The following is a 22,387-nucleotide window of genomic DNA, read 5'->3' as shown; positions in this document are numbered from 1 at the left end:
TCGAGTCAGTGACAGCATTAGTGGAGTTTGAGTTAAGTTGAACAAGTCTAGGGAACAGTCGTTGCCAAAAAAAAAGCGCAGAGGTTGAAATGCGTTTGAATTTGTGTTTCAGATGAAAGTGCAATACAGTACATGAAAAAATCATACACAAACAGTGTATCAAATGTGTATTAAGGCTAGTAGCTTTTGGCAAAAAAACAAAAAAAAAAGTCTGTAAATGGAATATTAGTATTTACTCCAAATTATCATTTACACTGAAGTGATTTATTTCAATGTAGTGTAACGGGGAGGAAGGAAATTGTTTTTTTTTTTCTCTTTGTTTTTTTTTTTTTTTCAAGACACTTAATCATTTTGTATGTTATAATGCATAAAATTGCATTTAACAGCTGCGTATTAAAATGCTAAAAGCCTTATTTTTCTAAATAATCATGGTTCTAGCAGTCTTAATGGTTTCAAGCTGCTGCAACTTTATCATGCATGTTTTTTTCCAGTTAGACAAGTTTTATTGCATTGAAGTACAGAAGTTTTTATTATCATTTGTTGAGAGATTATGTCCACAGTTGATTGTTTATGTATTCAATTGATGTGTAATGTTGCGCTTGCCACTGTGAGGCGCTCGAATACTTTGCTCTTGTATCTTCCTTTGTTCTTTTATCTTCTTTTTAATTTGAGCCTGGAGGGTGTTGAGTGCAGACGTGCTTTGTTGTGCTCCACAATAAATACGCCATACTTGGCCAAAGAAACTCCATCTTTCCGTCATCTATTCATCCGAATGAATCGTTAAGCTGCCAAAAACTTAACAGGTTATGGCCCCAGGAGTCATTCGTGTATTGATAGTGTATGCATTGCAGTTGTTCCATCCATCCTCTAGGTGGTGGTAATGTATTACTGTTGATTTGCCGCTGCGTCATGTCGATAAAACACGTCTTTCCCGCCACAAGCAACCTGTGTGCGAGTGCAGTTAATACATGGTACGAGGATATAGCAGCAAAATGAGCAATCTTCGACCTCCTGAGGAGTTGAAACTTTCTGGTAATGTCCACGAAAACTGGAAATCTTTCAGGCAAAGTTTTGAGTTGTATTTGCTTGCAGTTGGACTGAACGACAATGGCGACGACGGGAAAGTAGCATTGTTGCTAACGATAGCAGGCCGTGCTGCGTTGGACGTCTACAACACCTTTGTCTTTCCCAGGGCGGATGTGAAACTTGATGTGGAAAAGTTTGAACTATACAGTGCACACCAAGACAAAATGAAACCTATGAAAGGTATGTTTTCAGGAACAGGTGCAAAAGGAAAAAGTCAATTGAACAGTATGTTACCGATCTGGGACTCAAAAGCAAGTCCTGTAATTTTGGAACTCTGTGATTCCAAGATACGTGATCAAATAGTGATTGGAATATAGGATAAAAGAGTGAGGATGCTGTTGCTAAAGGAAACTGACCTTACCTTGGAAAAAGCCATAAGTATATGCCAGGCATCTGAAAACACAAGGCTTCATTTAAAGTCATTTGAAAATGGTAGTTAGGCAGCTGTGGTAGATGCTGTAAAGAAAAGAGCTGAAAGGACAGAGAGGACGTTTCAAGGATGATAAAAACAAGCCAAAGAAAAAATGTGGGAGATGTGGAAATGACCATGGTCCTAAGCAATGCCCAGCATATAACAATAACAAGGACTGCAGGAAGTGTGGAGGAAAAAATCATTTTGCCAAATGTTTCCCAAAGAAAAAAATTCCATACAGTTGGACAAGACACAACAGCTAGTGTCAGTAATGAGGAAGACAAATGTGTTACCATACAAATATTTCAAGAGATTGAATCCAAAACCAAAAGTGAGACCAAAAAAGCTCAACCTGAGAGCATTCAACAACAAGTCTATTCCACACAGCGAGGTGTTCAGAGCAACGATTACAGGAGAAGGATGTTCCTGTAGTGCAATATTTGTTCTTGTTGAGGAGGACAGACAACCAATTCTGAGTCTACAGACAAGTATGAAGATGGGCCTCATCAAAAGACTTCATGTCATAGACAGTGCAATTGTGAATACAAAAAGCAGACAAAAGGAAAACACAGAACAAAAATCTGGGGCAGCAGTTGAAATTGTGAAAAAGTACAAAGATATTTTTCACGGAGTTGGATGTTTGCCTAATGTCACGATGTGGGGGTGTTGGAGGCAGGACCCAAATGCAGGGGGCAACAAAAACAGGGCAAGGCAGGGATGCAAGTAAAAAAAGGGGATTTAATTAACAAAAAATGTAAACAAGGGACTATGGAAAAATTAACAAGATCAAAAACAAACACATGGCATGGAAAACAGGGACATGAACAGGCACAATGACTCCACAAGAACCGAACGGAAAACAGGTGACTAAATACACACAGGCTAATTGACAATGACTAGACACAGCTGGGCAAGACACAAGTGGCAAGGGAAGCTGATTGGTGGATACACTGGGAAGGGAAGACACACTCAGGTGGACGTGGTTTGACAACGGGACAAGGAAAGAGACAAGGAACACATGACAAACAACCAAAAACACCAAAAGAAAACAAAATCCCACCCCCCACAAAACCAAAACATGACACCTAACAAGTACAAAATACAGCTAAAGGACAATGCTGAACCAGTACAGGAAGGTGCCGGTAGCACTTAAGGAAAGGCTGAGAAAAGAATTACAGTCACTCATACAGAAAGAGATCATTCGAAAAGTAGAAGAACCAACAGACTGGGTGAATTCTCTCGTCATTGTTGAAAAGGCAAATGGAGATCTGAGATTATGCATCAATCCTCGAGATCTAAACAAATAGATAAATCGAGAACAGTTCAAATTGCCGACAAAGAGCGACATAAGTGCAATGGCAGGTGCACGCTTCTTCTCCAAGCTAGATGCATCGTCAGGCTTCTATCAAATTAAACTGGATGAGGAAAGTTCTAAATTGTGCACGTTCAATACTCCTTTTGGCAGACACTGCTTCCTACGGATGCCATTCGGGATTGCTTCTGCGCCAGAAGTATTCCACAAAACAATTCAGCAAATGTTTGATGGCATAGAAGGAATTAGTGTTTTCCTGGATGGTGGTGTCGTATGGGGAACCACACAATCTGAACATGATGAAAGGTTGGGAAAAAGTTATGGAAAAAGCAAGATAAACAGGGCTAAAACTGAATAGACAAAAATGCCAGTTTGGAGTGAGTGAGATAACTTACCTTGGAGACAAGTTATCTGCAGCAGGAATTCAACCAGACCCCGAAAAGGTGAAAGCAATAACAGATATGCCCTTATCAGAAAACGAAACAGATTTACAATGAGCTTTAGGCTTGGTCAACTATGTTGGTCGTTTTATTCATAATTTGTCTGCCAACACGAAAGCACTGCGCAGTCTGCTCGAAAATAACACAGAGTGGCAATGGAATCACGAGAATAGCACAGAATGGGAAATGCATAAAAGCAGCCTGGTGAAAGAGCCTGTGTTGAAGTTTTATGACCCTGAGCTCCCAACTAAAGTGTTTACTGATGCTTCTATGGATGGGTTAGGAACGGTATTGCTTCAGCAGCAGAAGGATGCATGGTTTCCAATTGCTTATGCATCTCGGACTATGACTCAAGTGGAGCGGAATTATGCCCAAATAGAAAAAGAGACATTGGGGGCAGTATTTGGCTGTGAAAGGTTTCACTATCCATGGTGAATGGAATCCTGCTGAAAGGTAAACGTATTGTTATACCTGCTTCAATGAGATCACAAGTATTACAAATCATTCATGAAGGACATTTGGGCATCGAAAAATGCAAACGACGTGCCAGATCTTTGCTCTGTTGGCCGCGAATGAACAGAGACATCGAAAAATATATTCATTGTTGTGAGACATGCCAGCAACATAGATACCAGCAACAAAAAGAGCCGCTTCTGCCACACGAAAGACAGAGAGAGGCTTAGAGAAAAGTTGGAGCAGACCTATTTTATCTGGCTGGTAAGGATTACCTGGTTGTGGTCGACTACTATTCCAACTTTCCGGAAGTTGCTTATTTAGCTGATACGACTGCAAAGCAAGTAATCAAGCACTGTAAAGCCATTTTTGCAAGACACGGGATTCCTGTCAAAGTGATGACCGACAACGGTCCACAATTCAGTAGCCAAGAATTCAAAGAATTTGCTGACAAATATGGATTTGAACACATAACATCAAGCCCACTGTTTCCGCAATCAAACGGCTTAGCTGAAAAAGCAGTGCAAGTTGTTAAACGACTGTTCAAGAAAGCTGTGGAAGCTCGAGGTGACCCTTACTTGGCCTTGCTCAGTTATAGGTCTTCACCTTTGGAATGTGGAAAGTCCCCAGCAGAGCTTCTGATGGGGAGAGATATAAGCACACAGTGACCTTCAGTGTCACACTTGCTGGAAGGAGAAAAAGAGAACTGTCAAAGAAAAGAAAAAAAATCACTCGTACAACAAGACAGCAAAGCCTCTTGGTCCACTAGCGCAGGAAGATGTTGTTCGCGTCAGATGGGATGGAAGATGGGGACCAATCGCAAAAGTCGTTAGAGCGATAGCTCCACGATCCAATGAAGTTGTGACTGAGTATGGAAGTACACTAAGAAGGAATCGACGACATCTACTGAAAGTGCCGGACATGACTTGTGGGAACCTTGGGAGCTGGATCGGTGAAGGAGAAGACACCAGCCCAGCAGTTACTCTGTCAAGTTCCAATGCGTGTATTGCTGGTGAAAAACAACAAATCTCCCAAGACCTTGTAAAACCTACACAGACAACACATGAGAGACCACGCCGAAACATTGGAAAACCTAAGCTTTATATTGAGGAATGTTAATTTGACTAAATTGAGTAAACGGAAAAAAGGAATCATATTGTGAAGTACCAACTACAAGGAATAAGAGTTCAAGTTAATGTAGTATCTGTTAGGTTACGTTATCTTACTTAAATTTGGAACATTTTGTTATTATTATTAGATTAGTTGTTTGGAATTCTTCTGAAAAATAATGCAACTTATTTTATAAAAAAAAAAAAAAAAAAAAAAGGGAGATGTATTGCAGTTGTTCCATCCATCCTCGAGGTGGTGGTAATGTATCACTGTTGATTTGCTGCTGCGTCATGTCGATAAAACACGTCTTTCCCACCACAAGCAACCTGTGTGCGAGTGCAGTTAATACAGTGATCGGCCCCAAAAATCCCGATCGTGTAGTCTTATATCCATTGAAAAATATGTCATCACCGAATGTAGATATGAACGTGATTCGCTGCACTGGTGACAATGTCACAAGAAGTCGAGTTTACAACAACACTGTAAAAACATGGTTCTTATTCGTCCAAATGCAGTTTTAAGGCTGTTATTCTTCTTCTCCAAATGAATTTAGGATTATTATTTTTATTTAGTTTTTATTTGCTGTTCGTGACACGTGATTTGTCCAAATGGAGTTGCCGTAGATTTGACTGCCAGAAGACATTCCATTCTAGGCTGCTTTCCGTAGCCACACGTGCTTGGACTAAAAATTCATCTTGAATTCCCACTGAACTAATTTAAAAATCCACACTGTGCGTCCGTCACTACTTTATTGAAGTCAAACTTAATTGCTACATTTCGTGGCCGGTTACATTTGTTTCACAGTGCTCGTCGAAATTTCTCGGCCTTGTTTAGCTTAGCTTAATTTAGTTTAGCTTAGTTTGCTCGTCGTCAAAAAGAAGATGCGTTTGTTATAGACAAGATGGCTCAGCAGACGTCAAGTGTCAGCGTAAATTGTGAGTAGTGTGAAAATGTTCGCAATAACGAACGTAAAGTACGAAGAGGAGCTTTGTGGAGCACAAGAGGAGAACGAGCGACCACGTCAACTGCTGGAAAGTGTTTGCAAGCAACCTCGAGTTGTGTTGTACAGAGCAGGTTCGTCACTTGTTTAATTAATACTTTTAAACAATAGGCTGTATGTATATAGAAATGAATCAACCTTCACCCGAGGACTTTACGTTACGGTTACAGTTTTTGAGAAAGGGCTAGCGCGTTTAGTGGCAGTGGGATGTGTCGTATCAGTGACGTTACTTTCGTTGTTTTTTTTTTGTTTTTTTTTTGTTTTTTAACGCTTTATTGAACCAACTGTTGCAAAATTACGGCAAAAACCATCAAGACGACCAAACCACTGCAACATATAAGAAAAAACAAAACAAGATAAAACAAACAAATATTAAAATGCCAGGGGAATACAAAACAAAACAAAAATTTATTAATCAAAATAATATGGCACTTTTTTTATCCACATAACCTAAATTTCACACATGCATTCAAAGTCCTCACAGCCTTTTTATTCTGGAAGCCACTGACTGATTTGCATATATAACTGAAAGTCTTTATAAAATGAAGTAAAGAGTGCTTTGTGAGTCCCAAATTTGCATTTGTGTATGTAGAACTTTGCTAATATAATTAGCAAATTTACCACAAAAAACATTTCTAAGTCATATTTAGGACTTTACAAAATAACCAAAAACAACATGCTCATAAAACAAAACAAATTTTTCAACGACATTACTTAAATAAATCTTACTAGATCCTTCCATACCTTTTTAGTGAGCTCACAATGCCAGAAAAGATGTGACAGTTTCGGGAAAAGCTAAACAAAAGGAGCACCTAAGTGTCAATCGTTTACAAAAAAAAAATTCATAAAATGTTTTACAGGGTAAATTTTATATAAAATTTTAAAGGAAACTTCTCTAATTTTGTTAGTAATAAAAAAATTATGAGGCAACAACCACACTTTAGTCCACGGTAGGGCTGCACGATATTGGAAAAACATGCGATATGCGATATACTTGCTGAACATAGCGATATTGATATTATTGCGATATTTAACATTTACCTAAAGAAATTCAATTTTTATTACCTAATGAAAGAAAAACATTTTTCATGGGGCAAAATAAGCAACCTTCATCTAATCTTAGTTCATTAATTGTAATTATGTCTTGATAATTTTCAACTATTGAATGGCGATGCACATTTTAGTTAGCATCTGACTGGTCAAATTCATCTAAAAAGCATGAAATTCCATATAAAACTTATTGCGTGCCTTTGCGATATGCATATTGCAAGGGCCATTATGCCCCTAAGATGGATAAAAACGGCTGGATTTTGCTGTGGAACTCAGATTCCACTAACGCGATATAAACCAGAATACCGTATTTAGACCAGTGGGACCATGGAACATATTGTTATAATAATAATAATAATAATAATAATAATAATAATAAATAAATAAATACGAATGGATTGACTTCCCCTTTAACATGACGGCATATTAGGGCCACGTGGAAATATATATTTTTTAGAGGGCGGGGGCAATATGAAGAGAAAAAAGTGCTGTCAGAAAGGAAACGCATGTGTCACGCTACACAAGTCACAGTTTGCAAAATATCTACGGTGGAAGAACTCGTTAAAATGTACTTTTCAGTCGGGGTTTTCAAACAAGGAGATACTAATTGCTTTAGCAGAGATTAACAATATCATAGTTGCCGGTACAAACCACTTAAAAATAAAATGTGAACAGCTTTTAAGTGTTTTCAATGAGATTAACCTAAAGGAGCAAATCAATATTAAAATGGGAGCTTTTTAAAGGGTGCTTAATTAACACTAGTTAACATGACTCTCTTTGGTCTTGACTCTGACCTTTCATCTTTGTGTCTTTGGTGTCATCCAAGAGAGCAGAGAGACGCTTGCCTTGTATGCTTTCTTTAGAGCTCAATTTCTTTGTTCCCTTTTCAGCTTCTCCTTTCGAGGCATTATGCTATAATTAGTACATAAATAGACCAATTGTAACCAAACAGACCAAGGGCATGAGAATGAATAAGACCGACTGTTGTCATTACAAGAAGGCAAAAGGCTATTTTCTCAAGGCAATTAACACTTCCAAACATCCGGGCATTTCTGGTATTTCCATAATGCAACTCAATGCAAATGCTTCGACCATCGAAGATGTATTGGATTGATTTTGCCTGTGACTACTAGCATAATACAAATCAAACACAAATGACAGTTCATCACATTTGAAGTCAAAATAATCCCCACAAATGAAATTACAATGATCAAGTCTGATGCTTTTCAATGCACAGACCACAGAGAGCTTCTTTTCACCGTCATTCCAAGTCACGTTGTCTATTATTGATTTAGCGCATAGCATTAAACTAGCTAATTAGGTGGCCATTCGGCTAATTTATGCTCAGTTGTTTGTGCTGTAGGAGAGCGATGCTTCACAACAAAATGATTATAGGTCGGGTATAGAGGGCAAACAAACAATACAATTTCTCTGGATTCCTAACTTTACCTCGCTGTGGTGGAGCACGAGGGAGGAGATGCATGCGTCACTGCGACCGTGACGAGTTTGCATTCACGTGACTAGAGAGAGAGCGAGAGAGAGATCGGGTGTGTGCGCGCAGGGGGCGCATATAGCCCCCCCCCAAAAAAAAAAAAACATTGTGCAGCTTTTCTAAAAGATTTATTTATTTAAAAAAATTAAAATAAATTCCAAAGGGCACTTTTTTGAGAGAGGGCAGAGGGGCAAGGGTGTCGGCACCACTAGGGGTCTGCCTCTGCACGCCAGTGTTAATCATTCAGGCCTAGCATATATCCACACACAAATATTTTTTTAAAATGTCCGGAGCAATCGGTGTGGGTTACAGAATATTGTTAAGTGATTTCTACAAGATACAGCAATAGATACAATCTGCAATATTGGCCAACTTTGTTGTTCTTTCACTCATATGCCCCATTTTATCATCTAAAATATAAAATTAGAGCTGTCAAACGATTACATTTTTTAATCAGATTAATCACATCTTAGAATTTTGATTAATCATTATCAATCACTGACTTAAAAAGGCTTTTTTTTCCTCAACATATTTTACCCGCTAAATTTGAAGCGCACCTGTTATGTGTTAATTTTTTCAACATTTAATATTATGAGGACATCTTCAAAAATTTCTATCCACTGCACACACTCATCCTGCTTTTTTCTAATCAATTAATTATTTACATAATTTAAAATGGGAAAAAATGACCTACAGCATATGTAAACATTTATTAAATACTGTACTTTAATGCATGTAGTTATGTTTAATGCTCAAACTTGAACAGCTACCTTTAACGTAACCATCTGCTGTCGGCTAAAAAGGATCATCTGCCGTCAAAATTAATAGTGTGATTAATCTGTGGTAATACAATGATTAATGTGATATTTTTTTGTGATTAATTAATTAGTTAACGCTTTAACTTTGACAGCACTATATAAAATACACAAGATCAAAGTCACAACACACTGTATTTACCAAATTATGTGTATCTTGTATTCCGTAGACGTCAGTGAAAGATATCTTTGGTCTGAGCGGCTGGAGCCAGAGTTTCCTGGCATAAAAGAAGAGGAGGAGGACTTGGAGCCTCTACAAGTTAAAGAAGAGGAGCAGCCGCAACCTCCCAACATAAAAAAAGAGGAGCAGCTGCCACCATTCATCAAAGAGGAGGAGGATTCCACAGTGTTGCTGTTGACTGGTGTCCATTTGAAGACGGAAGGTGAAGGTCATCATGAAGAAAACAAATGGGCGGAGCCTCCAAGCAGCAGATCAAGACAACAAATGACAACAGCAGGTGATGAAGACCACAATGGGGGATCACAAGCAGACAGCCCGTTAGCTCCAACGTCAGATGGTGAAGACACGTCACTCTCTCCTCAAACTGATGACGATGACGGTGATGTGACATTTTACACTGACAGCAAACGTTGGAAATGTTCTCAATGTGGTAAAATATTTGGCTACAAGTCTCAATTGAAACGTCATATCATTGTCCACACTGGAGAGAAACCTTTTGCCTGCTCAATTTGTGGACAGAGTTTCTCTGCGAAGGGAACCTTAAAAACCCACACAAGAACCCACACTGGGGAAAAACATTTTGCCTGCTCAATTTGTGGCCAGAGTTTCTCTGCCAATGGAAGCTTAAAACTGCACACAAGAACCCACACTGGTGAGAAACCTTTTGCCTGCTCAGTTTGTGGTAAAAAATTTGCTTGGCGTGCAAGCTTGAAAATCCACACAAGAACCCACACTGGTGAGAAACCTTTCGCCTGCTCAATTTGTGGCCAGAGTTTTGCCGAGAAGGTACACTTAAAAAGACACACAAGAAACCACAATGGTGATAACACTTTTGCCTGCTCAATTTGTGGGAAAAGTTTCTCTCGGAAGAAAAGCTTAAAACAGCACACAAGAACCCACACTGGTGATAAACATTTTGCCTGCTCAATTTGTAGCCAGAGTTTTGCTCAGAAGGGACACTTAAAAAGTCACACAAGAACCCACACTGGTGAGAAGCCTTTTATCTGCTCAATTTGTGGTCAGAGTTTCTCTGAGAAGGGACACTTGATAAGACACACAAGAACCCACACTGGTGAGAAGCCTTTTAGCTGCTCAATTTGTGGCCAGAGTTTCTCCGAGACAGGAACCTTAAAAACACACACGAGAACCCACACTGGTGAGAAGCCTTTTGCCTGCTCAGTTTGTGGCCAAAAATTCTCTCTGAAGGGAAGCTTAAAACGACACTCAAGAATCCACACTGGTGAGAAGCCTTTTAGCTGCTCAATTTGTGGCCAGAGTTTCTCAGAGAAGGGAACCTTAAAAAGGCACACAAGAACCCACACTGGTGAGAAGCCTTTTCCCTGCGCAGTTTGTGGCCAAGAATTCTCTCTGAAGGGAAACTTAAAAACGCACACAAGAACCCACACTGGTGCGAAGCCTTTTGCCCGTTCAGTTTCCATCCATTTACTACCACATATCCGGTGTCGGGTCGCAGGGGCAGCAGCTTTATGAGGGAAGCCCAGACTTCCTTCTCCCCATCCACTTCAGCTAGCTCCTCTGGCGGAATCCCAAGGCGTTCCCACGCCAGCCGAGAGACATAGTCTCTCCATAGTATCCTCGGTCGTCCCCGGGGCCTCCCTCCGGTGGGACATGCCTGGATCTCTCCAGGGAGGTGTCCAGGAGACATCTGAACCAGATGCCCGAGCCACCTCAACTGATTCCTCTCAATGCGGAGGCGTAACGGCTCGACCCTGAGTCCCTCCTGGATGACCGAGCTTCTCACGCTATCGCTAAATGAGAGCCAAGGCAACCTTTCGGCCGCTTGTATCCGGGTACTTGTTCTTTCGGTCACGACCCACAGCTCGCAACCATAGATGAGGGTAGGAACATAGATCGACCGGCAAATCGTTCACCACAACGGACCGATACAGAGCCCGCATCACTGCAGATTCTGCTCCGATCCGCCTGTCGATCTCCCACTTCCTCCTGCCCTTACTTGTGAACAAGACCCCAAGATAATTAAACTCCTCCACTTGACGCAAGATCTCATACCTGACCCGGAGATGGAAGCCACCCTTTTCCGACTGAGGACCATGGCCTCAGATTTGGACGTGCTGATCCTCATCCCAAACGCTTCACACTCGGCTGCGAAGTGCTCCAGTGAGAGTTGGAGATCACGGCTTGATGGAGCCAAACAGCAACACATCATCTGCAAAAAGCAGAGATGCTATCCCGAGGCCAACAAACCGGATCACCGCAACGCTTCGGCTGTGCCTAGAAATTCTCTCCATAAAACTTATGAACAGAATCTGTGACCAAGGGCACTTTTAGCTGCTCAGTTTGTGGTCAAAGATTCCCAAGTAAAGTAAAGGCATGAGTATGCTGATGAGAATGGAAGTGATTAATTAAACTTGATATGATCTCATTTTTTAATTTACTTTTCAAAGGTGATGCAGAAATCTGTTGCTGAATGAACACATGATCTTTTTATTTGTATTGTGTAATGGATGTGTCTTGACCTATCCTATTTTGAAATAGAATTTGTATTTGTTACATCCACCAGACAAGGTGCTGCAGATTAAAAGTATCTGACAGCAATAATCTGTCATGTTAATATGTAAATGCCCATTCATAGGCACCGTCCCTCCTTTTTTGAAAATTATTATTACATTTTTCTTTATTGGTGCACCGATCGATCGGCTGGCCGATTTATCATCCCAGATTTTCTGAATTGTGGGGGATCGGTGATCGGACGATCGCTCAAAAAATAAACCGATCTTTTCCACCAATCTCATCGCTCGACTCAGATATCTGAAAAAGTCTCTTCTGCTGAGATGATTGTTGTGCTTTTATTTTTATTTGAGAGAAATACTTAATGTGCATTTGAAACAAACTACTTGCATTATTTCACAGATATTGTTCTTGTGTTTTTCAGTGTTCCAACAAATTGGAACACTGAAGGTGGGTGCTTATTATGAAAAAAAAAAAATTGTGATAGGCGAAATTTAAGATCGGCAGATCAGACTTTAAAAGATCGGTGATCAGTGCACCTCAAATTTTCCATCTCTCTTTTTTTTTTTTTTTTTTTTTTTTTTTTTTTTGTGAAATTCAGTAAGTGAATGATTGATTGAAATTGACTTTGGTGAAACTTTGATTCTTTGTAGCGAGATGAAAATGTGTACCTGATTATGATCTTGAATAAAGTACTGCGCTTCAAATGCCTTTCTCGACATGATGTGAACACACAACTGAAAATGTGCAACAACATCCAGTAGGTGAACGTTATCTAGTGTCATTTCAATTAGCTATAAGAACACAATGAGCTTGCTTATTTTTTCCTAAGGAAAAATATATGTATTTCATGAGATAATAATTTCATAATGTCATTTCTTTAAGTACATGTTAAATACCGCAATAATATCAATATTGCATGTTTTTCCAATACTGTGCAGCTCAAGCAAGGGGTAACACTTACCTTGAGGTTGAGTCGGTTTGCTCCTAACAGGGTGACCACCAAATACAAGTACACTACCTGACAGAAAGACATTACTGGTTTGGGCATTTACATATAAACATGCCAGATAATAACTATCTGATCATTTTGATCTGCATACAAAAGTAGATCATATGAAACTTCATTAATCGCTGTTATTTTCACAAGCACACTTGTGCCTCTTTAACCTATAGCCAGATTGATAACTGCGCTTCACTCAAGGGAGTTCTCCACAATATCAATCTGGGACTGCTCCACGGTGAATTGCTCGGGAAAGGCGGGACATTCTGTACACTACTTCGAGCTGATTGGACGATGCGGCATTTGTTTTGACCAATCACGGCCACGGATGAAAATGTCGTCTTCGCTCTCGTCAAAGGGGGGGAAATCACGAACATCTCATCAGCTAGAAATGCACGACGCGCCTCTCGCTGTTCAACATTCAATAAGGAAACGGTGAGTCATTCTGCAAGAACAGAATTAATTGCAGCGTCCATTCGTCCATGTTAGGTTTGTTTGTTTGACACGGTGTCGGCGCTGGCTTCCTGGTTTCGTCACAGTTGCATGGCCCCCCCCAAACATAAGGTTGCTCTATGATTGGTCCGAACCACGTACCTGTGGTTTGGATCAGTGGAAATCAACGGGCTCGGTACAAGATGTATTCTAGAGTGTGTCAACTCACAAATATCGCGAGAATTCATTTTGCAAGAGCAAGTTTAGTGCCTCTTAGCTTTGGCCTGAATTGAGAATCTTTGACCGCAAACTGAGCAGGCAAAAGGTTTCTCGCCAGTGTGGGTTCTTGTCTTTTGAAGTTTTCATTCAGAGCAAATTTTTGACCACAAATTAAACAGGAAAAAAGTTTCTCTCCAGTGCGGGTTCTTGTTTGTCATTTTCAGTGTCCCTTCTTTGCAAAACTGTTACCCCAACTAAGCAGGCAAAAGGCTGTGGGTTCTTGTGTGCTGTTTTAAGTTTTCCCTTTGGAAGAAACTCTGGCCACAAAACTGAACAGGTAAAAGGCTTCTCTCCAGTGTGGGTTCTTGTGTGAACTGTTAAGTTTTTGTTCACAGAGAATTTTAGGCCACAAACTGAGCAGGCAAAAGGCTTCTCCCCAGTGTGGGTTCTTGTGTGTTGTTTTAAGCTTTCCTTCCGAGAGAAACTCTTACCACAAACCGAGCAGGCAAATGGTTTATCACCAGTGTGGACATTCACATATCTTGTCAATTTATACTTACTGCCAAAAGTTTTTCCACATTGACAACAATTTAAACGTTTGCTATCAGTGTGACATTTCATATCACCATCAGACAGTTCTTCATCAGTGGGAGGAGAGTGTGACGTGTCGTCACCATCTGATATTGGAGCTAACTGGCTGGCTGCTTGTGATCCTCCACGGTGGTCTTCATCACCTTCTGTTGTCATTTGTTGTCTTGAGCTGCTGCTTGGGCAACTGGGTAACTCAATGATAAGACCGTCCAGGCACTTTATAACCAATCATAAACACTGTTCGGGCCTAATAAAGGCTTTCAGATCTCCGCAGGCGTCTAGTTATGTTTCTCCTGTGGCTGTAAAAGTCGAATTTAGTCCCTAGAAGTCTCACAATCGCTCCTCTCTCTCTCTCTCTCTTTTTTTTTTAAATTATTTATTTTGTATTTGCAAAACACGATATAAGGTCTCACTCGAAGCAGTGTCTTGATACGTTGTTCCGATACCGTGCTTCATTCGGTGGAAAAACACGTGATCGCGGAAGCAAGCGCCCACCGAATCCCATTGAAAAGAGATGCAATGCTGCCATCTGCTGGCCAGAGTTCCTGGGTGTTTTCTTTTTTCTTTTTTTAATATTTTATATTTTAATATTTTTATTGCTTGTACATTTTATCAGCAAAAAAATATTTAACATCATTATATTCAATGTCATCTAGCATGACTAAGTTTTTAATCAATATTTTTCCATATTTTCTAAGACATTTAAAAACTATTCAATATTTTTCAATTTGCAGTTCCCTGCTGGAATGGAGTTCAAAGAGTTTTGGCCTCATGAGTGTTTTTTTTTTTTTTTTTTTTTTGGTATGTGGAGGAACCACAGATGAGTGAACGTGCACACATTTCCCAGAGTGAAATGTTTCCAAAGGAGGAAAACAAACTTTGAGGGTGACAGGGCAATAATTGCTATATCCATCCATCCATTTTCTTGACCGCTTATTCCTCACAAGGGTCGCGGGGGCTGCTGGCGCCTATCTCAGCTGGCTCTGGGCAGTAGGCGGGGGACACCCTGGACTGGTTGCCAGCCAATCGCAGGGCACACAGAGACGAACAACCATCCACACACACGCACACCTAGGGACAATTCGGAGCACCCAATTAACCTGCCATGCATGTCCTTGGAATGTGGGAGGAGACCGGAGTACCCGGAGAAGACCCACGCGGGCACGGGGAGAACATGCAAACTCCACCCAGGAAGGTCCGAGCCTGGACTCGAACCGGAGACCTCAGAACTGGGAAGCGGACGTGCTAACCACTCGACTACCGTGCCGCCCTAATTGCTATATCAATATTATTAATTTATTTGTTGGCCAACGTACTTTAGCAATGAAATCATGTTGGGGGGAATCGACATCATGGTTCAAAAACAATTAATCATTCAGGCTTAGACCATCCAGCCATCCATTTATTTTTCACCAGTTATTCCTCAGGGTCACGGGGGCATCGGAGCCTGTCCCAGCTGGTTTCGGGCAGTAGGCAGGGTACACTCTGAACTGGTTTGTGCGTGCGTGCATGCGTGAGTGTGTGTGTGTGTGTGTGTGTGTGTGTGTGTGTGTGTGTGTGTGTGTGTGTGTGTGTGTGTGTGTTGGAGGGGGGGCGTTGTGCGCGTGCAAACGTGATGAATTGAATACAGAGGACCACAATAGAAACAAGCCCTCTGCTTGATTTTTAAAGGGATACTTTACTTATTTAGCCATTTTTTGTAGTCAAACATGAATATTTTGCCTATAATAAATTTGGTATTTTCATTATTTTTCATGTACAATTAGTACCTTTAAAAACAAATTTTGCAACTTGCTGTTGACAAGGGCTCAGGTAACCAATCACAGCTCAGCTTGTGAATGTCACATGACCAAACCTAGAAAAGACTTTTTATTGCTAAAATGGGCTAAATAAGTGAAGTATCCCTTTAATATTACTGTAAACTATGCGCTTGTACCTTTAACAAGCTCTAAATACAGTATTGAGTCAATTCAGGTCAGAAAAGTAAACAAATGTTGTATGATTCTATTCTTCTCTTAACATTGTAACCATGATTAGATGCTGTCTGCATTGGCTCAGTGTTGGTAGTTCCTGCTGAAGAAGCGAAATGAGGGAAAAACAAAAGGCTGTAATATTTACCCCCCCCCCTTCCTTCTGCTCAGCTCATCACCGGTCCACGCCCATGATTGTTTCCACCTGCCACCAATCACCCCGCCAATAAAAGCCATCAGCCACCACCTGCAGTTTGCCGAAGTGTCACAACCCGTGCATGGAAGCGTCCTCACAGCCCTTGAGTCACAGTCCTTGTTTTTGCCTTGCCTTGCCTTGCCTTGCCTTGCCTTGCCTTGCCTTGCCTTGCCTTGCCTTGCCTTGCCTTGCCTTGCCTTGCCTTGCCTTGCGTCCTGAGTTTGCCCCTCTTTTTCCTCCCTAGCGGAGCGCCTTTTGTTGTCCCCTTTTTTGAGTGCCCTTTTTCCTCTCCAGTTTGGAGCTCTTTATGTTCAGCGTTTTTTCCCTCTTTAAGAGGCGTTTTGAGTTCCCTGTCATTAAAACTGCAGCCTTGATGGCCAACTTACCATCTGCGTCTGAGTCCTACCTCTTCACGTCGTGTCATTTATTAAATCATTTAAATAAATCAATTAATTAAATTATTATTTTTTTTTTACATTTTACTCCTTTTTTTTAAATTAAATTAATTAAATAAATCACAGGCATCAAATACTACTCAAACTATATTAAATTTTTTAAATTTTACTTTTTTTAAATTAAAATAATTAAATAAATCACTGTAATCAAAAACTACTCAAACTAAGCGTTTTTGGACTTACTAAAACTCATAAACAGAACTGCCCTGAAAAACAGTTAAGCTAATTATATAAAAAAAAATAAAAAAATAAAAAAATAAAAAAAAAGCGAGAGAAGAGGAGGCAGAGGAGCGCCTAGTGACGTGGCTTTGTTATTTGATTATTACAAGCGCTCCAAATAATTTGACTCCCATCGCTTTGGCGGCCCCCTCTGGCGAAGCGCCCCGATGCGGTGCATATCCTGCATACCCCACTTTTTGCGCCACTGACCACCTGCGCTATGCCAGTCTTTTTTTGTCCCTCTACTGCATTGCTGGTGTGTCCAAAATGAGGCCAATGTACTTGTAGGCACGAGGATTCCACCTGACATCAGCAATACACTAACACACACAACAGGAGCGGCATGGCTCATTTGGTAGACTGGCTGTCCCACAACCTGAAGGTTGTACCCCCCCGCCCCATATTGCTGTTTCCACTGGACCTGTGCTCACTTCTGTTCTACCCTCCCTCCAAGGCACAAATAATAGCTTTTCCTTAGAGACTCTGCTGTCCTTGTCCGAAATTTTCAATAATAAAAACAAAATCCTCATTTTAAAAATTGAGTGTTTGTCTGTGTCAACAATAATAATGAACACAGTAAACACTATTTATTTTTCTGTAGCATACAGTTTGGTTCCTAATAAAAACAAAGCTCCCAGAGTGAAGCCATGCAGTAAAACCAAATATTGCTGTTTCAAAACTTAAATATATCCATCCATCCATCCATCCATTGTCTTGACCGCTTATTCCTCACAAGGGTCGCGGGGGCTGCTGGCGCCTATCTCAGCCGGCTCTGGGCAGTAGGCGGGGGACACCCCGGACTGGTTGCCAGCCAATCGCAGGGCACACAGAGACAAACAACCATCTACACTCACAAGCACACCTAGGGACAATTCGGAGCACCCAATTAACCTGCCATGCATGTCATTGGAATGTGGGAGGAGACCGGAGTACCCGGAGAAGACCCACGCGGGCACGGGGAGAACATGCAAACTCCACCCAGGAAGGTCCGAGCCTGGACTCGAACCGGAGACCTCAGAACTGGGAAGCCGACGTGCTAACCACTCGACTACCGTGCCGCCCTCAACTTAAATATACTACTCCAAAAACAATTATTTTGAATATTGGTGTGCCTCTATGGCAGTCCCGATCAGGGGTGTGAGGCATGTGAGGGCCGCATATAGAAAAAAAGATGCAAAGGCAGCTTTGAAATGTTTTAATATATATATATATATATATATATATATATATATATATATATATATATATATTAAAAATGTATAATTTTGTAGATGAGTTTTTTTTAAAAAACTGCTACAGAACAGCTTTGTGTTAAAGGCAATAAGGTAAATAATTTAGAGTAGACCGTCTATCTCACTAGACTAGATCCAGCCCTGCAATGAACAGCAACGGAATGCCAATCCCGTCTCATCTTTAATTCAAACTGTAGTAAGCTGACCATTTTTAAACTTGAGAGTCATTAATGTTATAAATCAGACTTTGACAGAGCAGAAAGTGGAAGAAATCATTTCAGACTTTGACAGAGCAGAAAGTGGAAGAAATCATTTTTGCTTCTAAAACTGAATTATATTTTTTCACCACATTATTATTGTCATTGTTTTAGTGCTAAATAATGTATTCAGCATTTTTATATATCTAAAAGAAACTATTAAACAATTTATAAACCAATGTATTAGTTGGAGTGGCAACTATTTTTTGACACCCTGACATCTCACTTTGCCTCATAAAATTCTTATTCTTTAACTAGTCTTGCAGGCCGTGTCAAATGTCATTTTATGTATTTGCCACAGGCTGCTGAAAATTGGATGGCGGGACACAAGTGGCACCTCGGCTGTAGTTTGGCCATCCCATCATTCAAATCATTTACATTTTCGTTTTCAGTAATGTGATGTTTAAGTCCATACATTAATGAGCCCATTACTCCCTGCAGAAATGACAGTATTGCCGGTGTGGTCAAACGTGACACTCTGTACACTGTCTCTTTGTCCTGACAGGCTGCTGATTTTGCAGGAATCCACATCCACCAGTCTGACCAAACTGTCGCTGCTTGCAATTGCCAGCATCTTCCCGAATGGACTGAACACCACGTGATTGGCGCTCAGGGGCCCTGCATCTATGGTGCGTAGAGCCGAAGCAGGCCTCCTGATGTCCCACAGGTTGACCAAGCCGTGGGTGTCACAGGAAGCAATGACCTCGTCAGCAAGGCTTATGGTAGCATGGTTGCAGGGATGCTGGTGTCCGATAAAAGATGCGGTGCACACTCCAAGCCTGACGTCCCACAGGGCGAGTGTTTTATCTGCCGAAGAGGTGAGGAGAGTGTTGGAGAAGGACTGGAAGCAAACGCTGTTGACGGGGCCGGTGTGGCGACGCATCGTCAGCCGGCACCGCTGGCTGTTCAGGTCCCACAGCTTGGCGGTTTTATCAGAGGAACAGGACACCAGGAAGTGACCACATGAGTGGAAGGAGCAGCCCCAGGTGGGTTGGCTGTGACCGGTGAATGTCAACACACAGCGTCCACAAAATAAATCCCAGAACCTTACCTACAGGAAGAACAATGTAAAGATTATAAAATAAATAAATAAATAAATAATAATACTACTACTACTAATAATAATGAGCAGAAACAAGTTATAGATGTGGCTTTGGCCTGAGCAAAAAAAGAAAACAGCATATAGATTAGTCCTTTTTACGTACATTTTACGTAAATCCGAAATGTCAATGAAAATTTGGTGGAGACATCAAATTGAAACATCAGCCCAATGGAAAGAACATTTTAACTCTTTTTACTGACACACGTTATCAAAAACAAAAAAACAAAACAAAAAAACACAATGCCAGCCGATTTCGAGCATTTTAACTCATCTTTCAAGGCAAAAAGAATATTGTTTGGTTTTACTACATATACAATGTGGGGACTAAATGAAAGATCGCATTGCATATTCCGTTCTTTAGTAATCACCATTTGAAAATTGATTCCACAACCCATTGACCAGGCAGCGATCCACTTAGATGTTGCACTTTCCATTGTTAAAAAAAAAAAAACATAGTTGACATCAAGTAACGTTTATGGCGGCATACATCGTGATTTTACTAATCGTTATTAAATGTTTTCATGATTAGACGAGTGAATGTGAACTGACTGTAGTGTCTCCGCTGGTTGTTGCCAATTTAGTTCCTTCTGGGTGAAAACTGCAGCTGGACAGCCAATCAGAGTGTCCTTTGCCAGTCAGGACCATCTGACCCACCTGGTGACAGATGACATCAGAAAAACAGTGAAACAACCAATGAGAATAGACTAACCATCCATCCATTTTCTTGACCGCTTATTCCTCACAAGGGTCGCGGGGGGTGCTGGAGCCTATCACAGCTGGCTTTGGGCAGTAGGCGGAGGGATGCGGAGAAGACCCACGCGGGCACGGGGAGAACATGCAAACTCCACCCAGGAGGCCGGAGCATGGACTCAAACTGGAGTCCTCAGAACCTGGAGGCGGATGTGCTAGCCACTCATCCACCGTGCCGTGTTAGGCCTACTACCAGTATAATTTAATGTTGGTCATTACAGTAACACTAGGGTCAAGTATAAAAGTGTGCGAGCCCCTGCACAAGATCATTGCTGTGCCCATGAAGAAATATTATTACCTTCTCCCTGCTGGCTGGCAGTGCCCACAGCTTCCAACTGCAGTCGTCGCTGGCACTAGCGAGGATTTTTTTCCCTGGATGGAGGCTGATGCAACTTATGGGAAGCGTGTGGGCTTTGATTGAATAGAAAAGACCAAACGAACTTTTCTGTTCTCCAGGATTTCCCTGCGTGCGGTGAAGGCTCACAAGCCCGCTGTAGACGGGAAACTCTGCGTCGTTTGGATGCCTGGCGGTGCTTCGCAATTGGGCTGCGCTCTTCTTGGTGCGTCTCTCTGTCTTGGTTTGGGTTTTCTCCGGATTCAGGCTTGCGTTCAAGTTGTTCTGTATCCGTTCACCTTCCAACGTGAGAAGCATCTTCTGCCTCATGGCTACCTCATATTTGTCATCCAGTTGCTTCAGTGCTGGCTCGTAGGCCGCCAGGCGTTTCTTCAGCCTTTTAATGTCCTCCATCAGACGGCTTTTGTCAGCAAAAAGTCGCTGGCAATGCAGCCGGTGCAGATCTCTGTCCCTCTGCAGTTTTACAAGGCTGTCCCCTGCAGACAACACCTCCTGTTTGAATTGGTCTGTCTCTCTGTCGACCTTCTGCAATTCGGCCTGAAGGAGCTGCTTGTGTGTGAGGGCATCAGGGAGGACAAGGGCGCCTGGTGCTGGAGGAGCTGTCAACAAGGGCTCTGTCAGGAGTTTCTGAGCTGAGCTGTACCACTCTACCTCAAAACAGTCCAGAGTCCGGCTAAGGCCAATTTTCTGGAGAAAGTTCCTGACAAAGTCGTCTACCGCCTCTGGGATGTTGTTGATGTGTTCTTCTTTGGACGTTCCAAAAGCAGTAGCAGTAGTGGAGTCAGCAGACTCCTCCAAAAAGTTCACTTCTGCTTTGCTCTTATTGCTGTTGAAAGGAGACAGCTCACTGGTCCCCTCCATTTCTCTTTCTTAGGCATTTGCCCCCTTCTGGCGCCTGATTGTTTTGTGGTTGCTATAGTAACTGTACCCTCAGCAACTGATTCGAGGGAGCGCTAGAATATTCTGCAAATACATAGTGCACCTTTGCTACTATACTATCATTTAAATTGTTGAAGATTCCTTACAATAGGCAATCTTTATTAATGTATACCGATACAGATAATAAACGCACATTTGTTTTTATTCCCGATGTCGCTACTTGGCGACAAAAAAGGAGCGCTTACAAACGTCACCTCACGATGCATTGTGGGTACAAGCCGCATTCGCGCAAGTTTCTTCTTCTTCTTCTTCTTCTTCTTCTTCTTCTTCTTCTTCTTCTTCTTCTTCTTCTTCTTCTTCTTCTTCTTCTTCTTATTATTATTATTATTATTATTATTATTATTATTATTATTATTATTACTTTGTTTAAGAATACAAAACATACAAAACCAATAACCATGGTGGGACGAACAAAAAAAGCTATACTTAAAAACTATAAAAGCACACAAATATTTACAAACAAACAAAAATTAGGTCTGATTAATGTATCGCTATTCAGCCAACAGTATCATCAGTAACAGAAGGTGAAATTAAGTTAATATACTGTACACGACCTGCGATTGGCTGGCAACCAGTCCAGGGTGTCCCCCGCCTACTGCCCAGAGCCAGCTGAGATGGGCACCAGCAGCCCCCGCGACCCTTGTGAGGAATAAGCGGTCAAGAAAATGGATGGATGGATGGATACTGTACACGAATTCGTTTTGGCTAACGTTAATTTTGAACAAAAAATGGTGTCAAAACAAGACAGAAAGAAGTATAACCACCGACTGTGTTATTTTCTCTCATTTACGCAGATACCAGTAACTGTCATATTTTAAAAAGTAAA

General features: G+C 41.3%; 3 protein-coding genes across 5 annotated transcripts in view; 2 read left to right on the top strand and 1 right to left on the bottom strand.

The window, feature by feature from the left end:
- c15h18orf54 (chromosome 15 C18orf54 homolog) overlaps positions 1–743 on the top strand; it is a 20,877-nt gene extending 20,134 nt beyond the window's left edge. For all 3 annotated transcript variants that reach the window (XM_077496731.1, XM_077496730.1, XM_077496729.1), the window contains exon 15: positions 1–743. This exon is cut by the window's left edge. Coding sequence is in view for 2 of the 3 variants with exons in the window: in XM_077496730.1 (XP_077352856.1) it covers positions 1–12 (12 nt within the window). In the remaining variant the exon portion in view is untranslated.
- A 4,627-nt stretch (positions 744–5,370) lies between these two features.
- On the top strand, positions 5,371–12,386 carry LOC144001985 (uncharacterized). Its single transcript, XM_077496728.1, has 2 exons — positions 5,371–5,887; positions 9,341–12,386. The coding sequence occupies exons 1-2, from the start codon at positions 5,764–5,766 to the stop codon at positions 10,840–10,842; spliced, it is 1,626 nt and encodes a 541-aa protein (XP_077352854.1). The 5' UTR covers positions 5,371–5,763; the 3' UTR covers positions 10,843–12,386.
- Positions 12,387–18,144: 5,758 nt separating this feature from the next.
- spag16 (sperm associated antigen 16) lies at positions 18,145–21,787 on the bottom strand. The gene is made up of 3 exons (XM_077497445.1): positions 20,566–21,787; positions 20,067–20,171; positions 18,145–19,466 (listed from the first exon to the last, which is right to left on the bottom strand). Exons 1-3 carry the CDS (start codon positions 21,481–21,483, stop codon positions 18,819–18,821), a joined length of 1,671 nt encoding a protein of 556 aa, XP_077353571.1. The 5' UTR covers positions 21,484–21,787; the 3' UTR covers positions 18,145–18,818.
- Positions 21,788–22,387: the final 600 nt, after the last annotated feature.

This window comes from Festucalex cinctus, chromosome 15 (genome assembly GCF_051991245.1).
Source record: "Festucalex cinctus isolate MCC-2025b chromosome 15, RoL_Fcin_1.0, whole genome shotgun sequence".
In the NCBI taxonomy this organism is placed as follows: Eukaryota; Metazoa; Chordata; class Actinopteri; order Syngnathiformes; family Syngnathidae; genus Festucalex; species Festucalex cinctus.
Note: the sequence above shows the minus strand (reverse complement) of the source record. Positions and strands in the feature narration are given on the sequence as shown.